At 42.0% G+C, this 17,017-nt stretch overlaps 1 protein-coding gene across 6 annotated transcripts in view; it reads left to right on the forward strand.

Moving 5' to 3' along the window:
- The window catches only part of rerea (arginine-glutamic acid dipeptide (RE) repeats a), a 169,266-nt gene that overhangs the window by 142,238 nt on the left and 10,011 nt on the right, over positions 1-17,017 (forward strand). For all 6 annotated transcript variants that reach the window (XM_077545677.1, XM_077545676.1, XM_077545671.1 and 3 more), the window contains 6 exons: positions 5,671-5,751; positions 15,561-15,723; positions 15,810-15,902; positions 16,236-16,435; positions 16,585-16,746; positions 16,836-16,949. In XM_077545677.1, the coding sequence (XP_077401803.1) occupies positions 5,671-5,751; positions 15,561-15,723; positions 15,810-15,902; positions 16,236-16,435; positions 16,585-16,746; positions 16,836-16,949 (813 nt within the window). The remainder of the gene's footprint in view (positions 1-5,670; positions 5,752-15,560; positions 15,724-15,809; positions 15,903-16,235; positions 16,436-16,584; positions 16,747-16,835; positions 16,950-17,017) is intronic.

Below are 17,017 nucleotides of genomic sequence, written 5' to 3' on the forward strand. Positions count from 1 at the left end.
ATTGTTCCTGCAGTGAATTCACGTCAGCACAGGTAGACTTTGATTGATGTTTTCCTAACTGGAAATTTGAATAACTTGGGTCAGGTACAGTAGACACTTCCTGAGCTCCCTCGAGCCATTTTCACACTGCATTCCCAGTAAATTGACGCAAGAAGTGTAACAGTAGGGCCAGGAAAATTCAAAGCAGGACATGTGCATGTTCAACTTCAAACCTGTGTTTGTTTAGGTTTAGGATAATTGGATCATTTGCATCATAAGCGCAACCTCAACAATTGCTTTCAGCACAAATGTGTGTGGGCAAAGTCTGTGGCATTAACGTCACATCTGGTAAGCCTGAGATACGACCTCAGAATGTGGAACAGTTGCGGGTTAATTTCAATCCCCATCTCACATTTGTACCTTAAACACAGAAGAGCGATCTGGTTAAACGATGCAGAAACTGCCTTAAATGGACAGTGTTTCGGAAGCTCTAGATTTCAAAAGACTTAATGCACAACTCGCTGCCATTAGCAAGGCAATTCAAAGACAAATGAAGCATTCATTAATATAAAAAGCACATATCTCACTGAGCGGCAAATGCTTGCAAACATAGCAATTTTGTTTTGTCGGGGTTCGTAAAAGAAAACACTTTTGCGAATAGTTTTACTTGTCGCAGACAGTTTTGCTTACAATGGCAAGTGTTTGCAAAACCGTCCTAACCATTTGTTTGTTTCATTAACCATGGCTCAGTTTGTGAACGTCACACAACCAAACCCAGAAAACAGCTGAGCCCTGATTGCTCAGAGCTCAAATAACGACCAAACTCCTGATGTTATTTTCAGTCGACAGTAGGGTTTTTTTCCTGACTCAAATTGAGGCGGAGGTGGTATCATCCTGACTATGATGGGTGACTACCGATACCAGGTATCGGTATTGTTGCCAATACCAATCTTATTTTAAGGTATCGGTACTCACGGCGGTGACCAATACCATTATCGGCCACCCTCCTGCGTTTGATCAAGGACAAGAAATTAGAAATGATATGAATACAAAGTTGCCATTAACTTTATGCAATTTCAAGGAAAAATAATAAATTGGGATATGTAGGTGTTTCTTTAAAATCATCTCTAATTAATGAGTGGGGAATTTTATTTACCAGTGGTATGGGTATTTGGTATCAGTAGTGGTGACTACTCAAGAGTTGCATATCGGTCGTGAAAAAAGTGGTATCGAACATCGCTAATCCTGACCATGCGACATGACGTGCATGTATTCTGTAAATTAACTGATTCACTTTCATTTTTTACAGGCAACATATAATAATTCCATGTTTCAATAATAAGAATATGACTACTAACTTGTTAAAGTGTTCATTCATTATCAGTCATTTAGGCTGGAGGTGGCAAGCAAATAAGGTGGGGGCGGCCGCCTCTGAATTTTGTACACAGGAAAAACCCTAGACAGCAATTGGCAAAAAAAAAATGTTTTTAAAAGTATTAATTATTAATGAAAAGTAATGAAGTTATCAAAGTAATTGTAGACAAAATGTTAACTTCTTACTGCTGAAAATGTCTAAATGAATCAAGTATCCCTTTAATTTAGAGCCCTGCCCTCTCTGCCTGCTCTGAAGCCCTCCCCTGCCCTCTGCTCTTCTCTCACTGACAGTCAGATTGCAGCATTTGTAATCGGCACATTTGATCAAATTACGTGATTAATCGTTTCTATTAGAAAAGTACTTGAACATTTAAAGTTTAGCGCCATCTAGTGGTGAACTAATAATTTATGTATATATTTTTTTTTAAATTGATTTCAATACTATGCAAAAAAAAATGTTTTATCACATCAACTTATTTTTTAATATATATAATCGGAGGTCTAGCAATGGCTAATTATACTAAATGGCTGGAGCCACACCTTACAAGAGGCTGACGTTTCACTGGCGTCTTCCTGCTACAGATGCCCAAAGGACAACTTTGCGAACGTAGTTAGCCCTAGTGGTGCTTGCAGCTAGTATCAGAGCCAATGGGTCGACCGTCACTTACTTTCCACAGCTGGGGCCTGCAGGTGCTCGTCGCCGAGTCCCGTTATTCGGACTTCCGTCGCGTGTCACCTTCTGCTTTGCTCACGCAAGCTTTTACTAGTTTTTATTTTTTTTATTTTAAATAGCTTCTCCTTTTTGCCTCTCTTGTTATGAACTCCAGCCTATGGCTCCGACAAACTCCTGCGAGCCGCTCTAACGGCTAAATTCGACTCGCTTGATCTTTTGGCGTCGCTCGCCAGGTTTCACACCGGCTGCCAAGTCGCCGTCGCTCACCGAAATGCTTGTTTGCTCAGACAAAATAAGAATTACTGGTAGGCTTGCAAAGTGTGGTCTCTCAGCCACTATAGTGTACTTGTTTCGAAATGCATGCGCTTTGGCTGCATTCTATGATATAGCGACATTTAATGGTCATTTATTACACACCGTCACTTTAAAACAATAATAATAATAACAATAACTTGTGGCTCCTTTACATCATCATACATAATGGCCATGAAAAAAGACATTTACTATATATATGCTGTTGTGGGATTTACATATTGCCTCAATTGTACAGGGTCTTCCAGCACCAAAGTGCACTTAATTACTTTTAAAGGATGGCTTAACTTGTAAAAACACAACCTAATGTTTTGAAAAAAATGCCAATAACAGGCAGTGCCATCGAAACAAACAGCAGTAGCAGCGGTTCTGCAGTCTGCCGCTGTGTCAGAGATCTATGACTGCGGTGGGGCTGTAGGTCTATATTCCTCAGCCAGCTGCACTGTGCCACGGCTTATCTCCGCCTATGTCTTCAGCTGATGGATGACCTGAGCTGGCTGCCAACATCACTGAGGTGGGAGGGAGACCTTGGGGGAGAGTGATCCCCCACCAATCCCACTAGTTGTTCAATATAAGCTTACCTGCAGATGACTTTAGTTTTTTAAGAGTTAAAAGAGGTGATTTATGTCTGTGCTCTACAGAGGGTCATATGTGCTGATACATAATGGTTGGTGCACAAGGGGGGGTGGGGGTCGTAAGCAAGCGCTCCAACTTGGCAGCACAGAAGGCAAAAAAGCCTGTTTGTGACACGCATCAGGTTAAACACTTCCCGTCGTATAAATAAATAATATAAATAAGAAGAATATTAAGGTTTTTTAGGTGTGAGCTATTTTTCGACCTTTTAAAGTTTTTGCCATATTGTGCCAGTACAAGTCAACTAAAATGGCTCCATATTGCGTGAAGGGGGTTTTGTTGGGCAAGGTGTGACTTTCAGTAGTGTTCTCTCTACTTTAATTTTTTTATGTAGCATGCACAAATGGGCAATCCTGATGCATCTTAATGATGCTTATGTACAAATGATCAAAACCAGTTTTACAACTTCCAGCAATGAACTATTAAGCAGGAAGTGCGCACAGGCAACAAAGACCTATTGAGCTGTTTTTTTTCCATCCACCTCACAATGGCGAGGGGAAACTTGGGGCGGGCTAAAGGCGTCAGCTCTCTGGAACACACTCCCGACAGAGAGGCCTGTTTCTGCACAGCGGCTGGCCATTTGGTTGTGCTCCCAGCCTTAACCCCCCCCCCCCCCCCCCCTCTTCCTCTCACTCACTCTCCGACTCCTCTAAACCCCTCCTCTGGCGCTGTGTTGCCCAGCAACGGCGGGCTGGAGCAATAGGAGCAGGGGCAGAGTGATTCAGGGAGCAGATTGGTGGATGATTTATTAGCTGGGCTGGAGAGCAGTGAGCTGAAATGGAGTCTTAAACTGGAGCCGACGTGTAGAGCGGGAGGAGGGAGCCAGCAGTAGAAGGAAAACTGAAGGGAGGAGGAGGAGGGGGGAGCCCATGACAGACTGTGTAAATTATATAGTTGGGAACATAATTAAGGTGACATAATTAGGACAGACGTAGAAACTGAGCTGAACCTCACGGCAACAGAAGTAGGCATTACACGGAAATACATCTTAAACTCATCTCTGAGAGGTTATTCCAACGTTAGTGAGTTCTCCATTCCTCAGCCTATTTTGGGGGGTTAATATGAGCTGGGGGGGATTCATCACATTTAAAAGCATTGAAATGCTTATTGTCAAATTGTTTTGCTATTATTTGTGATATGCCGAGATTTTCTTGGTAAAGCTGAGCCCTCAGGTGTGGTTGGAGGCGGTAAAGGCTGGCCTGAGCCATCAGTTGGAGACAGCTCCATCTGCTGGTTAATTAGACGCTACACCTTCAGTCTGATAAGTGAAAATCAACCTCCACCTCAGTCCTGCAACATGCTTTTTTTTGTTTGGAAAAAACATATTGTTTTGTCTTTTAATCAGTTTTTCATTTCCTACCCCTTGATTGTTTGCCTAAAACTGAAATGAGCACAATGTATTAATTACACCATTCTAAAAGAAAGTTGTTGGTAGCTGGCTTTGTGTCTTGTAAATACGGCTTTTGTTTGACCCCTCTATCGGGTAAACAGCATGTTGGTTGGTTACATAACAATACAGTACGCTCCATGGAAAACAAACTCCTAATAGTTGGGAAAGAATCTATGTCTTGTTTTCCTTCTCGCTTGTCTCTTTCCATGTCCAGACCTCTCACCACAAATCACATATCAGCCAGCCCCGTCACTCTTGGGCTGCTCGGGATTCGTGCCTTCCTCTGCGTGCCTGTATGCGTTTCAACAACAAGTTAACTAACAGCAAATAATGGCTTGGGTATTTGTGTGTGATTTGCAAGACTTGAAGTCGCAACCTTGTAGCGTTGGTTTAGGATGAACGTGTTGGATTGAGGCTTCCCCCCCCTACAAATGGGAAGTACAAAGCTCCACTCCGGGTTTTCCCTCCTGCTGCAAACCAGAGGCTCTCTTGCAGAAAGATCACATGTAAAGCCTTCCCCTTTGTAGTGGAAGAGCGAGGGTGACAAGCTATTTCTTGCTTGTAAAAAAAAAAAAAAACAAGGGGGAAAAACAGCGTTGTACCATCGGCGACATTGTGGATTTACTCCTTGATTCTTTCTTTTTCCTCGGCTGGATGTGTAGAGGCTTGTGCTGATCCGCCAGGACTTTTGCCTGATTTTAGCTGGAGTTACTTGGTGGACACGGACCGGGGCTCGCCTCTGGAACAAGAAAGTAAATCTGGTGGTTGTCTGCTTCACTGCTTATGAATGTTTTCAGCCTCTGCTTTTTTATGGCTTGCCGTCTGTGCCTCTTAAAGCTGAAGAAATGTAATTTGGTTGTTATGTTTTAAAAAAAATTCTCATTGAGCTGATGTTTGCTTTCCAGTCCTGATCAAACCACATAAAATGTCAGTCTGTCATCTTTCAGCTTTCTTTCAATTTCGTCATATCTCAAATGTTTTTTTAGAAAAATATAAAAACTGTCCCTGTGTCAGGTTTGTTTTGAGGAGGAAGTTTTGGCATAGCCTTTGAACTTGACTTTTGTCATCAACATGTCCTCCCCATGTGTCTCTTGTTTTACATCTACCCCCCACGTAATCTCAGTGTCTGTTTTGCCCTACTTGTCATTTCCTCTCTTTTACTCCGACACGGCTGTTTGCACCACACTTTAAATTGCCTACGCAGACTTTAGATACACATCAAAACTCTTCATCCACATCTGAGTGAAATGAAAACGATGCCTCTTGATGAATACAATTACTAACAGTTGTCTGTCTGTAAAATTTGCAGAAACGCTTCATTAAAGGGCTGCGACAGTTCGGCAAAAACTTCTTCAGGATCCGGAAGGAGCTCCTGCCAAACAAAGAAACGGTACCGTTACTTACTTTCCTCTTGTTTTCAATGTACCTTTTTAAGTTTCATAAAACTAACAGGATGATTGAGCAAGTAAAATAATCAACAAAAGTGCTTGGCATAATTATTTATTCTTGCCAGAATTATTCTGTTTTACGACGACATGATGGCAAATGTGATACTTGATACAGCCCACCCCAAAAGAAAATATTATAAAGCCAAAGGAAATTAATCTGTATCAGCAAGTTGTTCCGCTGGTGTATGTGCCACTGCATTGATCACATTTGTCAGCGCCAAAGATATGCAGCACCTGTAAGTGGAATGACCAAAAAGCTTTCATGGGTTCAAATCGGAATCCAGTCACGTTACATCGGGGGAGTTTTCTCAGTGCAGTATTTGTGAAATCTTTAACTGGCAATTTCAAAGCAGGTGATACAAATTGAATTCTAGACGGAGGCTAGGCTCATCAGGACTAATGACTTAGATTTCATTGTGTGTTTTTTATGCATTATGATCAAGCTTAGTTGAAGACAATACATGAAAAATGGTTTTGATACAGTACACTGGCAGGGGGTGGTCGCGATTGTGTGCACGCTTCACACAGCATGTTAATCATCACCGGCTGACTGTGTGACCGGTGTTATCGTACAACTGGGTCAAATCCAGGCAGTGCAATGATTAACACTTGTATTAAGTGTGACTATGACAAAAGCAAAACACAGCCACGGACAGACATTGCACCTTTGGCTTTATTGATTAAAGTACTTGATTTTGTTTACTAAATGGTGGATGGGGATATGTTGCTCCAAACTTCCGCATGTTGGGGGTGGATTATTACTTTTCCTAATTTTGGCCCCTAAAGTTATAGACAAACTTTGCGGTCCCTGTGAGTCCCACTCTAGCCAAATCAAAGGTGTTTGTCATTCTTATGCTGCTTCATTTTGTTGTCTGTTGGCAACTGACATTGGCAGCACAACGTTTCATACATATACATTATAGACGTTCATGTTGTAGCTTTGCCCCTAGAACTGTTGAGTGGAATCTTTTTTTTTTCCAGGGCCACATTCCATTCATAGAAGAGGTTTAAAAAACAAACCAAATGAAATGTATCTAAAATATGTAATGGCTTAATAATTATTTTATGTAAATATATCATATTACTGCTGTTTTTATTTGATTTAGAAAAAACTTCCACTATAAAGGCAAGTACTTTTTTGGGGGGGAGGCTAGTTTAACGCAACAAATATCACAGGGTACTTTAATAGTGTCAATGCTCTGTTTGCCCACCCTTGCTCTAGCGCCACATTTTTTTCATCCTCAATGCCCAATTTGAATGTCCCGAATATAATGTATGAATACAGTTTCTCAAAAAGTCTCTGTTAAACTATTTCTAAAATACATTCCTAGTCCACTTGATTGTCTATACAGAAGGTATTAGTGCAACTCGACCTGGAGCGGAGTCCACTTGGCAGGAGAGGTAATAGACCTCCTCCAGGTTCGAGGCCTGCCTCCGCCACACGGCAGAGGAAGATTAATTTTCCCCCTGCAAATGGAAAATAAACTGCCCTTTAAATGTAAGAAAAAAAAGAGGAGAAAATGACAGAGCAGTGAAACAGCGAGAAGAGGAGAAAGCTAAGAAGGCTGGGCGTTAGCTCACTGTTGACACTGAGAGGAAAACTCTACTTATGATTGAACTTGCATTTGTGCTGATCGAAGCAAGGGCCAGTTAATACCCGTAAGGAAACTCTTGTTTATGTCCTCCCGCCTCCTCAAATACAACCTCTAGAACATGAGCACAACAGTAATTCTGGATGTTGCCACCATTTGCACATACAAAAAAGCTCAATGCTGTAACTTATACCTTTTGTCTTTGAGCTGTAGTGCTGAGCATAAAGGCCCTCGGGGGCTTTAGAGGTCCGGCACTCTGTCTGTTCCTACTGTTAGACCCTATTAGCCCAACCGACGCTGAGGCTTCAGTGTGGCTCGAAAAGTCTGAGCTGAGGCCAAAGCACCCAGCACTGTGTAAACACACCAGGCCTGACTAACACTCAGGAATGCTTCATATAAAGTCACAAAAAGGCCCGGAGGGGGAAGTGGGTGTGTTGTCTGACTGGCCTTGCTGCCACCATTTTCTTCTGTCCGGTGTGGGTGTCATAGGGAACAAGCTCTCTGCTTTTAAGTAAGTCAACATGCTGAAACAGCAGATCAAAAGAACTGTGTTGGCCTACTAGTGTCATTGGAGTTAATAAAAATGTGGTTTTAGGGGGCATCAGCAGTACCGATCAGCTTCAGCTCAATTTGCTGTTCAGCTTAGTGGTCAAATTCAAATGCTAACATTCAGATATAGGATAATTCTCACCAGAGACAAAATATTAGCTTGTGTTTCATGTATTGTCTGCACGTCACTATGTAATATACTTAGTGCTTCCAAAATTGTCAACACGTAATACTATATTTTAGGGATGTTTGATACCACTTTTTTTCTGACCGATACCGATACTCAACTCTTGAGTAGTCATCGATATCCAATACCACTACTACATAAAATTCCCTCAAACTCGACAGATAGTTTTTAAAGAAAGACCTATATATTCAGTATAGTATTTTTCCTAAAAAAAAAAAATAATAATTAATGGCAATTTTCTATTCCTCTCATTTTTAATTTCTAGTTCATGATCATAAAGCAGCCACAAGAGGGTCACCGTCATGAGTACCCATACCTTACAATAAGGCTGGTATTGGCAGAGATACCGATACCTGGTATTGGTACTCGCCCATCCCTACTATATTTTATACCATGATAGAGTGGAAAATACCTAAACTGTTGGATTAAAATTTTTAAAAAAGTGAAAAGCAAGTATGGATCAAATACTGTATATGGATCAAATAGTGTATATGGAAAATTAAGTAGGCTGCCTACTATTTAAACTTTCATAACATCAACATAATACAACATGACTTACTTGAGCTTGTTTAATTAATTCACAAATTTTCGCTTTGCATCTACTTAATCCGTGTAGTGTGCCAAACATGCGTGTGTTCATTGCTCGAACATGTTTTTCACATCTTCAGAGTCCAACAGCAACTGTAATCACTTGATAACTTAACCCTTTGAAAGTGACATCAATGAGCAGACTGATTGATACTAGGGGTGGGAATCTTTGAATGTCTCATGATTCGATTTGATTCCGATTTTTGGGCCTGCGATTTGATTCAGAATCGATGTTCGATTTAGAACGATTTTTGATTCAAAATGATTTGATTGACAATGATTTTTGCTTCAATCTATAGATCTGCAAGGAATTGTAATGATCTACTCCAGTCTGACTCGCTAATGCTAGTTAGCGCGCTACTCGCGGCACTTTTATCACTCAAAAGAACGGCTCCACACTGCAAAAAAAAACTACTTTTATTGGAATAACTTAATCGTGACTTTTTCCTTTTAGTCTCTAATGTGGCTACAACTTAACAGTGTATTAGACCGCGTGGAACCACACTGCCCCTAAGTGGCCAAATCGGTTACAACATGAACAGCGCTCCAAATAAAGGCACACAGACAAAGGCAAGACAGTATAAAATAATTTAAATAAAATCGATCTTGGGACATTTAAAATCGAATCTGAATCGTACTAAATGTGAATCGCGATTCTTATGAGAATCGTTTTTTTTTTGGCACACCCCTAATTGATACCCATGTTTTTTTTTTTGTAATGGCCTTGAATCTGTTATTTGACTGTCCTATTGCAATCTTAGAGCGCAGGTGACCTGAACTGTGAACTGTGTGTTTTTTTTTTTTCAATGTCACTATAATGGTGTTCCAATGGCAGTTTGCTCGAAGAAAAGAGAGCACTCGAGCCCTCCGGGTCGTGTCATTAACAAAATGTCCAACAGGAAAAAACTGTTCTCAAGTCAACCTCAAAGCAGATGTTTGCCCTCGTCCAATCTGTTCAAATGTCAAATGAAATTAATTGTCAAGTCCTTAGATCAGCGGCCAGAACCTTGGGCATGAGTTTGATTTATAAATACTTTGGTTGAAACCCTAATTAAAGCAGCTACAAACGACAGACGCCTGGGCCAGTTAGCTGCAGCTGTCAGAAGTGCCACAGAAGCGCTTCCGTGTTGTGCAAATGATCTAACTCATCCGGGCAGCGGAATCGCTGTGGGCTGGCAGCGCAGCCCGTCCGTATTGACGTTCTATTAACTGACAAGAGGCAAGAGCAGAGACTAGGCAAAAGCCTTTTTTTCCGTCTGAAAGATGGAGCTGGGACAGCTATAGTTGTGTGTATAATTGAGCTCTTTGCTCAGCTTCATGTTGTGTTTTTTGGGAGCAGGCTTATCAGCACAACACGCAGGCTTGAGCCTCCAGCAAAAAAGGCTCTGTTGTCATCCAATCTGCTTTCATTGGGAAAAGCGCTTACAGCAGGAAAAACACGATTGCTGATTCTTTAGCATGCGCATCCCTGACCTATGAAAGCAGAGCTTATTCAGTCATTCTCCCGCTGAAAGGCTCCGCACAGCAGGGAAGAGTTGTCTATTTACCCGCCTTTCACATGCACATTGCTCTGCCAACCAAGGTCTTTTTGCTATTCAGCCGATACCTTCTGCAGAGGGAACTACAAGGCATCACCGCTATTTGTACTTGAGAGCAAAACGTGGCTGCAATATTTGAGTTAATAGGTACATTAGTTTTATTATTTGGATGCAGGCACTTTTGAATCATGACATCAACTATGGGAATTTGTGCTAGAGCTACACTATGGAAACTCCTCCTGGAAGCAATATGAAACTGGTATCAAAACAGGAATTCAGAATTTTCAGATGGATTGTCAACCCAAAAATATATTGATAAGAATAACTACTGATTCATTGTTTTCTTTGTTTTTCTTCATCCTTTCTTTAAATATTGTTACTTGTTCAGCTGCATGTGGTCTTGCAGAATGGTGACTCAGTTTTGTTTTTTAATACTCCTTCTCTATAGTTTCTTGTCATATGTTATTTTTTTGGAAATGCAGCTTGAAGGGATAGACAGAACAAAACACAAATGGCGGGGCGGGGGGGAACAGAAGAATAATCGTAGAATAACTTGGTGTACAACAACTACAATAACGTTACATAGGAGTCCTGTTCTTATCTGAGAAAGAAAGGGACACTTGTGTGAGAAACTTGTGCAACAACTATCCGATAGGACAGGACAGGACAGGACAGTAGAGGACACGGTAGGACTGGACAGAGCATGACAGGACATTTGTAGTGAACTAGGTAGTGCTCCTGGTGTGGTTTGGGAATATTCACACAGTGCCTAATAAACATTTGTAGGGAGTTTAGTCTTATGCCCATCCTACACATTGCCATAGGCTTTTATTTGCACTGATAAAAAAAAACAATTGCAAAATTCCTTGCAAAAACATAAATATGATTTTAGTTCAGAGAAACAACATACATGTGTCAAGTTATAGCTCGATTCAGTTGTTTGTGGTACACAATGTTTTTCATTTCTGTTGTCACAAGTGGTAGCACAAAATAGTGTTGGACCACATTTTTGCAACCTTGCATTTTAGTATTAAATGCAGTGGTAAAAGTGAAGCTAAAAAGTGTGGAGTACAATAAAAACAAAATAGAAGGGGGGAAAAAAACTCACAATTAAGGCCTCGCCCTTTAAAATGTTATTGCCTATACAGTATATAGTAGTTTGAACAGAAAATACAATTATACTGTATTGGATTAAAAAGTAATGGTTTACAGATTGATTTCACCAACACCAACTACTTTCCTATTAGCTCGGGCTTTGGCACCATCTTGTGGCATTTTATAGCTTGATAGAAAGAACATAAAAATGTGTGCAGTTCTGTGAATAGGTTCAGGGTAGGTTCCACATAAAAAAAATTTAGGCGGTGGTTCATTGACAGAAATATAATTTCCGGGTCAAAACCTTTTTTAACTTGTTGAATTTCATTGTTGCACTTATATGGCATCACATGATTTACCCATCTGGCACAACTATTACTATAACATAACATGGTTCAAACACAAACCACAGGCGGGAATATTGCTTGGACTCTCACCTTAGTGAAACAAAACTTAAGTGTACCGCTTGGTGCAAGTCAGTAAGCAAGAAGAGCAGCAGTTGAGTTCACTAATGATGTTTACACAGCTCGCCATCAGTCACCGTAACCCACAGATCGTCGTGAAAGCGTGTTGTCTGGGCTCTCGGCTCCCAACATTAATTACAAACATTTTTTTCTTTTTCAAGAGCTGTTTTGGAAGGGCTTGTGGTCGGATTGCGCGCTTGATTGTCCATTGTTATCCACTGCTGGCTTTTTACTCCTCCTCCTCGGCCCTCCCCCTCTTACTGCTCTCCTCTGTTCCGTGCTCCTGCCAGTAACGGCCTTAGCCGTTTGGCTTCCTGTCAAAGCAGGGGCCTTTTGTGGCTCTGTCACAAATCTGCCAGGAAAAACAGAAACCATCTGTTCAGGCCTTTGCTGGAGTGGGAATGAGGCTGTAAATGCACCAGTTTAGACCTCGCCCCTCAGTCTCTCGCCTGTGCGCTCGGGACCTGCGAGCCTTCCCGCTTGGCCTTCCAACCAGCAATTAGCCTGTAGATGAATGGAACCTCATCAGGTCTAATCCTTAAAAACAGAAACATCATCAGTGCGATTGAACACAGTGTGATTCACCGCTTGATGCAAATGCTTCATTTGATACTCGTTATGCGAGACATTCCCATCACTACAATTTTCTTTGCAATCCAAGTCCTTGCTGTGTTTCTCAGCCCTGTCTCTATGGAGTGGAAACATTGGCATACTTGAATCCTGTACTCCATCAATATGTCACACATCTGTTTGTTTGTAGGCAACCATTTTAAGTAGCAATAAATGGAATGGAAGCTCAGAGTGTCGTGTCAGGGGTGTAAGCCCTTTCCATGTCGGATAATCCAGCGACCAGAAAGCTCCTGCAGATGGAAGCTCTGTAAAAAGGCCTCATAATGCTGAGCTTATGTTGTCACTATTTCATGTTCTGCGGAGTGGCAGCACAGTCTGTACCGCGCTGCTCTGATTTAGTGGACAGGCGTGGGGAATTATAGCCCGGCGAGCCAAGGCCACTCTGGGCTGCTATTCTTTCCGCTTACCTTCGTACCAATGTAATGTTTTTGTTGACCTGCGACCACAGCCTTGCTTGAGAGAGATGTGTGTTACACTCTTAACTCGTTCACTGCCATTGACGACTATAACCGTCAGAAACTCATGTGAACTATTTCTATTAGTTTAGCATTTTTTCATTTCATTTAAATTTTTATGAAAAAAATTATTGTACATTTATAACAGATATAAAAAAATTGTGATTAATCGTGAGTCAACTATTGAAGTCATGCGATTAATTACGTTTAAAAATTGTAATCGTATGACGCCCCTTATTTTTTATTTTTTAATTTTTTTTTGTTAGCGGCGTCAGGCAATACATTTTTTTAAAATTGTAATTAATCACATGACTTCACTAGTTAACTAACGATTAATCAAACATTTTATATCTGTTATAAATGTACAATTAAAAAAAATCTAGGTTTTCATACTCTTGTTAGCAAAAGCAGAATTTTTTTTTTAAAACTAATAGAAATAGTAAAAATGACTTTTTGACGTCTATAGCCGTCAATGGCAGTGAATGAGCATACATACCTTTAGTATAATAGTTGCTTCACCATTAGCAAGCAGCTGTACCAGTCAATCGGCGCAGCTGTTAATCCCCATTCAAAGGCACAAGGTCATGTTAGCCTATGTGCCCAGTGCAATGCTACTTGACATGGTGTGAATGATGGAGAGGCAGTGTGGCCTTGCCCTTTGTTTGCCAAGCTGTTGTTGAAGCCGTGTAGTTGTCGGCCTGCAGCGAGGAGGCAGAAAAGCACTGCTGGGATTGTGACTCGTGCGCACGCCACCGCTCCACACGTTTGATCTGCACATTTCAATTAGATTTCACATCAGGACGTCCGCCTTCCCTCACTTAGCACCTGAGCCCTGCCTGCCCTATTCAGCTGGCCACACTCAAGTCAAAAGAGACTCGGAAATCACTGCTAACTTGTTTCTGCTTGGTTACCACATGCACAAAATCATGGCAATAACAGAGAGCAAGAGAAGGGATAAATATTTTTTTTTAAAGGGGAAGTCAACCCCAAAAATGTCTTTATAATATGTAGCATATGTTGTGTGTAAACACAGCAGTTTGATTAATATTGCATTTGTTGAACATCCACTGGTTTTGATCCTTCTTATGTTGCGGCCATTTTGCCTCTTGTTGTTGATTGAAAATGACATCAGAGTGCCGACCAATCATGGCTCAGCTTCAAAAAACATGTGATTGTTCGTTAGCTGAGCTCTGAGCAACTGTGATATCATTATCAGTCAACAGCAAGTGGCAAAATGGCCGCCCCATGAGATGAATCAAAACCAGTGGATTTTGCTCTTTAACTCATATTTCTCAAACACAATATTAATCAGAATGTCATGTTTAGACTACTGGTGGCACATACAACATAGTATTGTAAAGAAAATGGGCCGTGAGTAAAATCAACATTTTTTTTTACTTGAGTCAAGCAGCTCGTCTCTGCTAAGCTCTCGCGCATGAAATCCTTTTTTTTTCCTTTCTTTTTTTCCGAGAGCGCATGAAATCCATTCGACTACTCCAGATGTGCTCATAGTCTAAAAAATTCAGGCTTCATGAAGGGATGTCTTATTAAACTGGCGCAAGTCCACTCAGCTAATCATTTTCTGCCAAGCAAAGCAGCCATTGAGAAAGAATGAAGTCTCTCTCACTCATAACATCCAACTATTGACCAATCTCCTGTCCTTTGCGTTCTTCTGGTAAACAAGATATCACTTTTCTCTCAGTAATAGGAAAAAACTTGAATACCCTTAGTTCTTCTTGAAACATCTGTTTGGAAGTTTTTTTCTTTATTGTTATAGCAAACCTTTTTCCGGCTGATTTGTATCAACGGATAAAATATGCAATCGTGACACAGACAAGCCGTCGATGCACTTAAACATGGAATGCATTTGTTAATCTATGTCGAGATTTTAAACGAAGCTGGAGAAGAGAAACAATCAATCGGCATTAAACCCTTGAAGCTTTGTCCAATAGCAGTTTAACAGACCTTAGATGGTAAATTGATGCCCTCTGGGCTTTAAAGATTACGGTTGACTTACGATTCACCCTACAACCGCCTCACACCTTCATGAATTGGTAATGGAAGCGGAGAGCGATGGAACGCCGGCTACCAAGTGAAAAGGAGGCTCCGGAAAACGACATGCTTGCGTTTTACGAGTGTGTCCAGAGAGCTGCAGTTAATATGTACGGGCAGACTGCTTTCATATCCATGATTGCAAGTGTTAATGTTTCATTTGGGTATTGATTTCCTGACGGGCCTTTCTGCAGGCTGGATTAATTTGCCCCGCTTACTTGCAAGATGGCCCCGCCGAATGTTTGATTCAAGTTCAATTGACTCTTCCAGCGACGGGGCGAGGAGCCATTTCACTCCCCATTTGTAGCTCCAACGCACCGCCTGACATGTTCTTTTGTTCCCATTCAAACCGCTGCCACCCAGGCAGCCACCAGTGCACTGATCCTAATATCCTCGCATTCAGTCAGCCTTCTCGCCTAATCCTAGGACAGACAGCGCCACGGCACAAACACGCCCAGCCAGCTACAAATCCTGGCATGGATTAGACGACTCTGTGGTCTTTTCACAAGGACATATTGTACATCGTGAATTCTTCATACATACGTGCCGTTTGTTTTGTGATTTGTTCGCCATCTTCACAGCACTTGTCTGTTTATCTCAGGGTGAGCTGATTACCTTCTATTACTATTGGAAGAAGACCCCAGAGGCAGCCAGCTGTCGAGCTCATCGCCGACATCGCCGCCAACCCGTCTTTCGGCGCATCAAGACACGAACGGCTTCGACTCCTGTCAACACTCCTTCCCGTCCGCCCTCCAGTGAATTCTGTACGTCTTCCAGACGGGCGCTTGTGTGGCAGCATGACCTCACATGTAAAAAGTATGTGATGTGTTGGTGTCCTCTCATCTTGTAGTGGACCTGAGTTCAGCCAGCGAAGATGACTTTGACAGCGAGGACAGTGAACAGGAGCTGAAGGGCTACGCCTGCCGCCACTGCTTCACTACCAGTAAGCCGCTGCCATTGGTTTCTAGACGCTCGCCGTGAACGTCTGCTTGGGACTGCTTACCACTGTGCTGTAAGACAGATGGGCATCAGATGATGTTGAGACTAATTTGATCAAATCAGACATGAGGCCAAAGCTCAATCACTTGCCACCTCATCATCTATCGCCTCTCAACTCACAGCTGGCTCCCATTTGATTAACACTGTCAAAATGAGTGTGGCCACTAACGTCAGCTTCACAGACCTCATTAGTATTGTCATTACTGAAAATTTGTCACATCTTTGTCTTGCTTTTGCTTCACGCTGCTGTTTTTTTGTGTGTGTGTGCACTCTTCAGCCTCCAAGGACTGGCACCACGGGGGCAGAGAGAACATCTTGCTGTGCACAGACTGCCGCATTCACTTCAAGAAATACGGTGAGCTGCCTCCAATCGAGAAGCCCGTGGACCCGCCGCCCTTTATGTTCAAACCCGTCAAAGAGGAAGAGGATGGACTCAGCGGGAAGCATAGCATGAGGACCAGACGGAATCGAGGCTCGGTGCGCATATTTTTTCTGTTTGTCTTTTTACTCTCGTGAGTCATCACCTCTTAGTCATCGCAGGCTCTTAACATGCTTTGTTTATTCGTTTCAGCTCAACATATAGAAAGCCGTGATCTTGATTGATGTTGTCTGCTTGTTGTCAATAGATGTCAACGCTACGTAGTGGTCGTAAGAAGCAAACAGCCAGTCCCGATGGCCGAGCCTCGCCTATCAACGAGGATCTGCGATCCAGCGGACGTACTTCGCCCAGTGCCGCAAGTACTGACAGCACCGACAGCAAGATGGACACCATGAAGAAGCCCAGCAAGGTAAATGCGGCGTGTTCAAATTTCAACTTGTTCTTTCCGTAAATATTTAATAATACTGTACCTGTCCATCTGTGGCCCCACCCCAACAGAAGATTAAAGAGGAGGCTCCTTCACCCATGAAGAGTGCAAAACGGCAGCGAGAGAAGGGTGCTTCGGACACAGAAGAACCCGAGAGGCCCGGTGCCAAAAAGTCCAAAACACAAGTGAGTTGTCTTCATCTGTATGTATATGTACACAGTCATTTTCATTTCATTTAAACTGGTCCCAACTT

Source organism: Vanacampus margaritifer, chromosome 1 (assembly GCF_051991255.1).
Source record: "Vanacampus margaritifer isolate UIUO_Vmar chromosome 1, RoL_Vmar_1.0, whole genome shotgun sequence".
Classification (NCBI taxonomy): Eukaryota; Metazoa; Chordata; class Actinopteri; order Syngnathiformes; family Syngnathidae; genus Vanacampus; species Vanacampus margaritifer.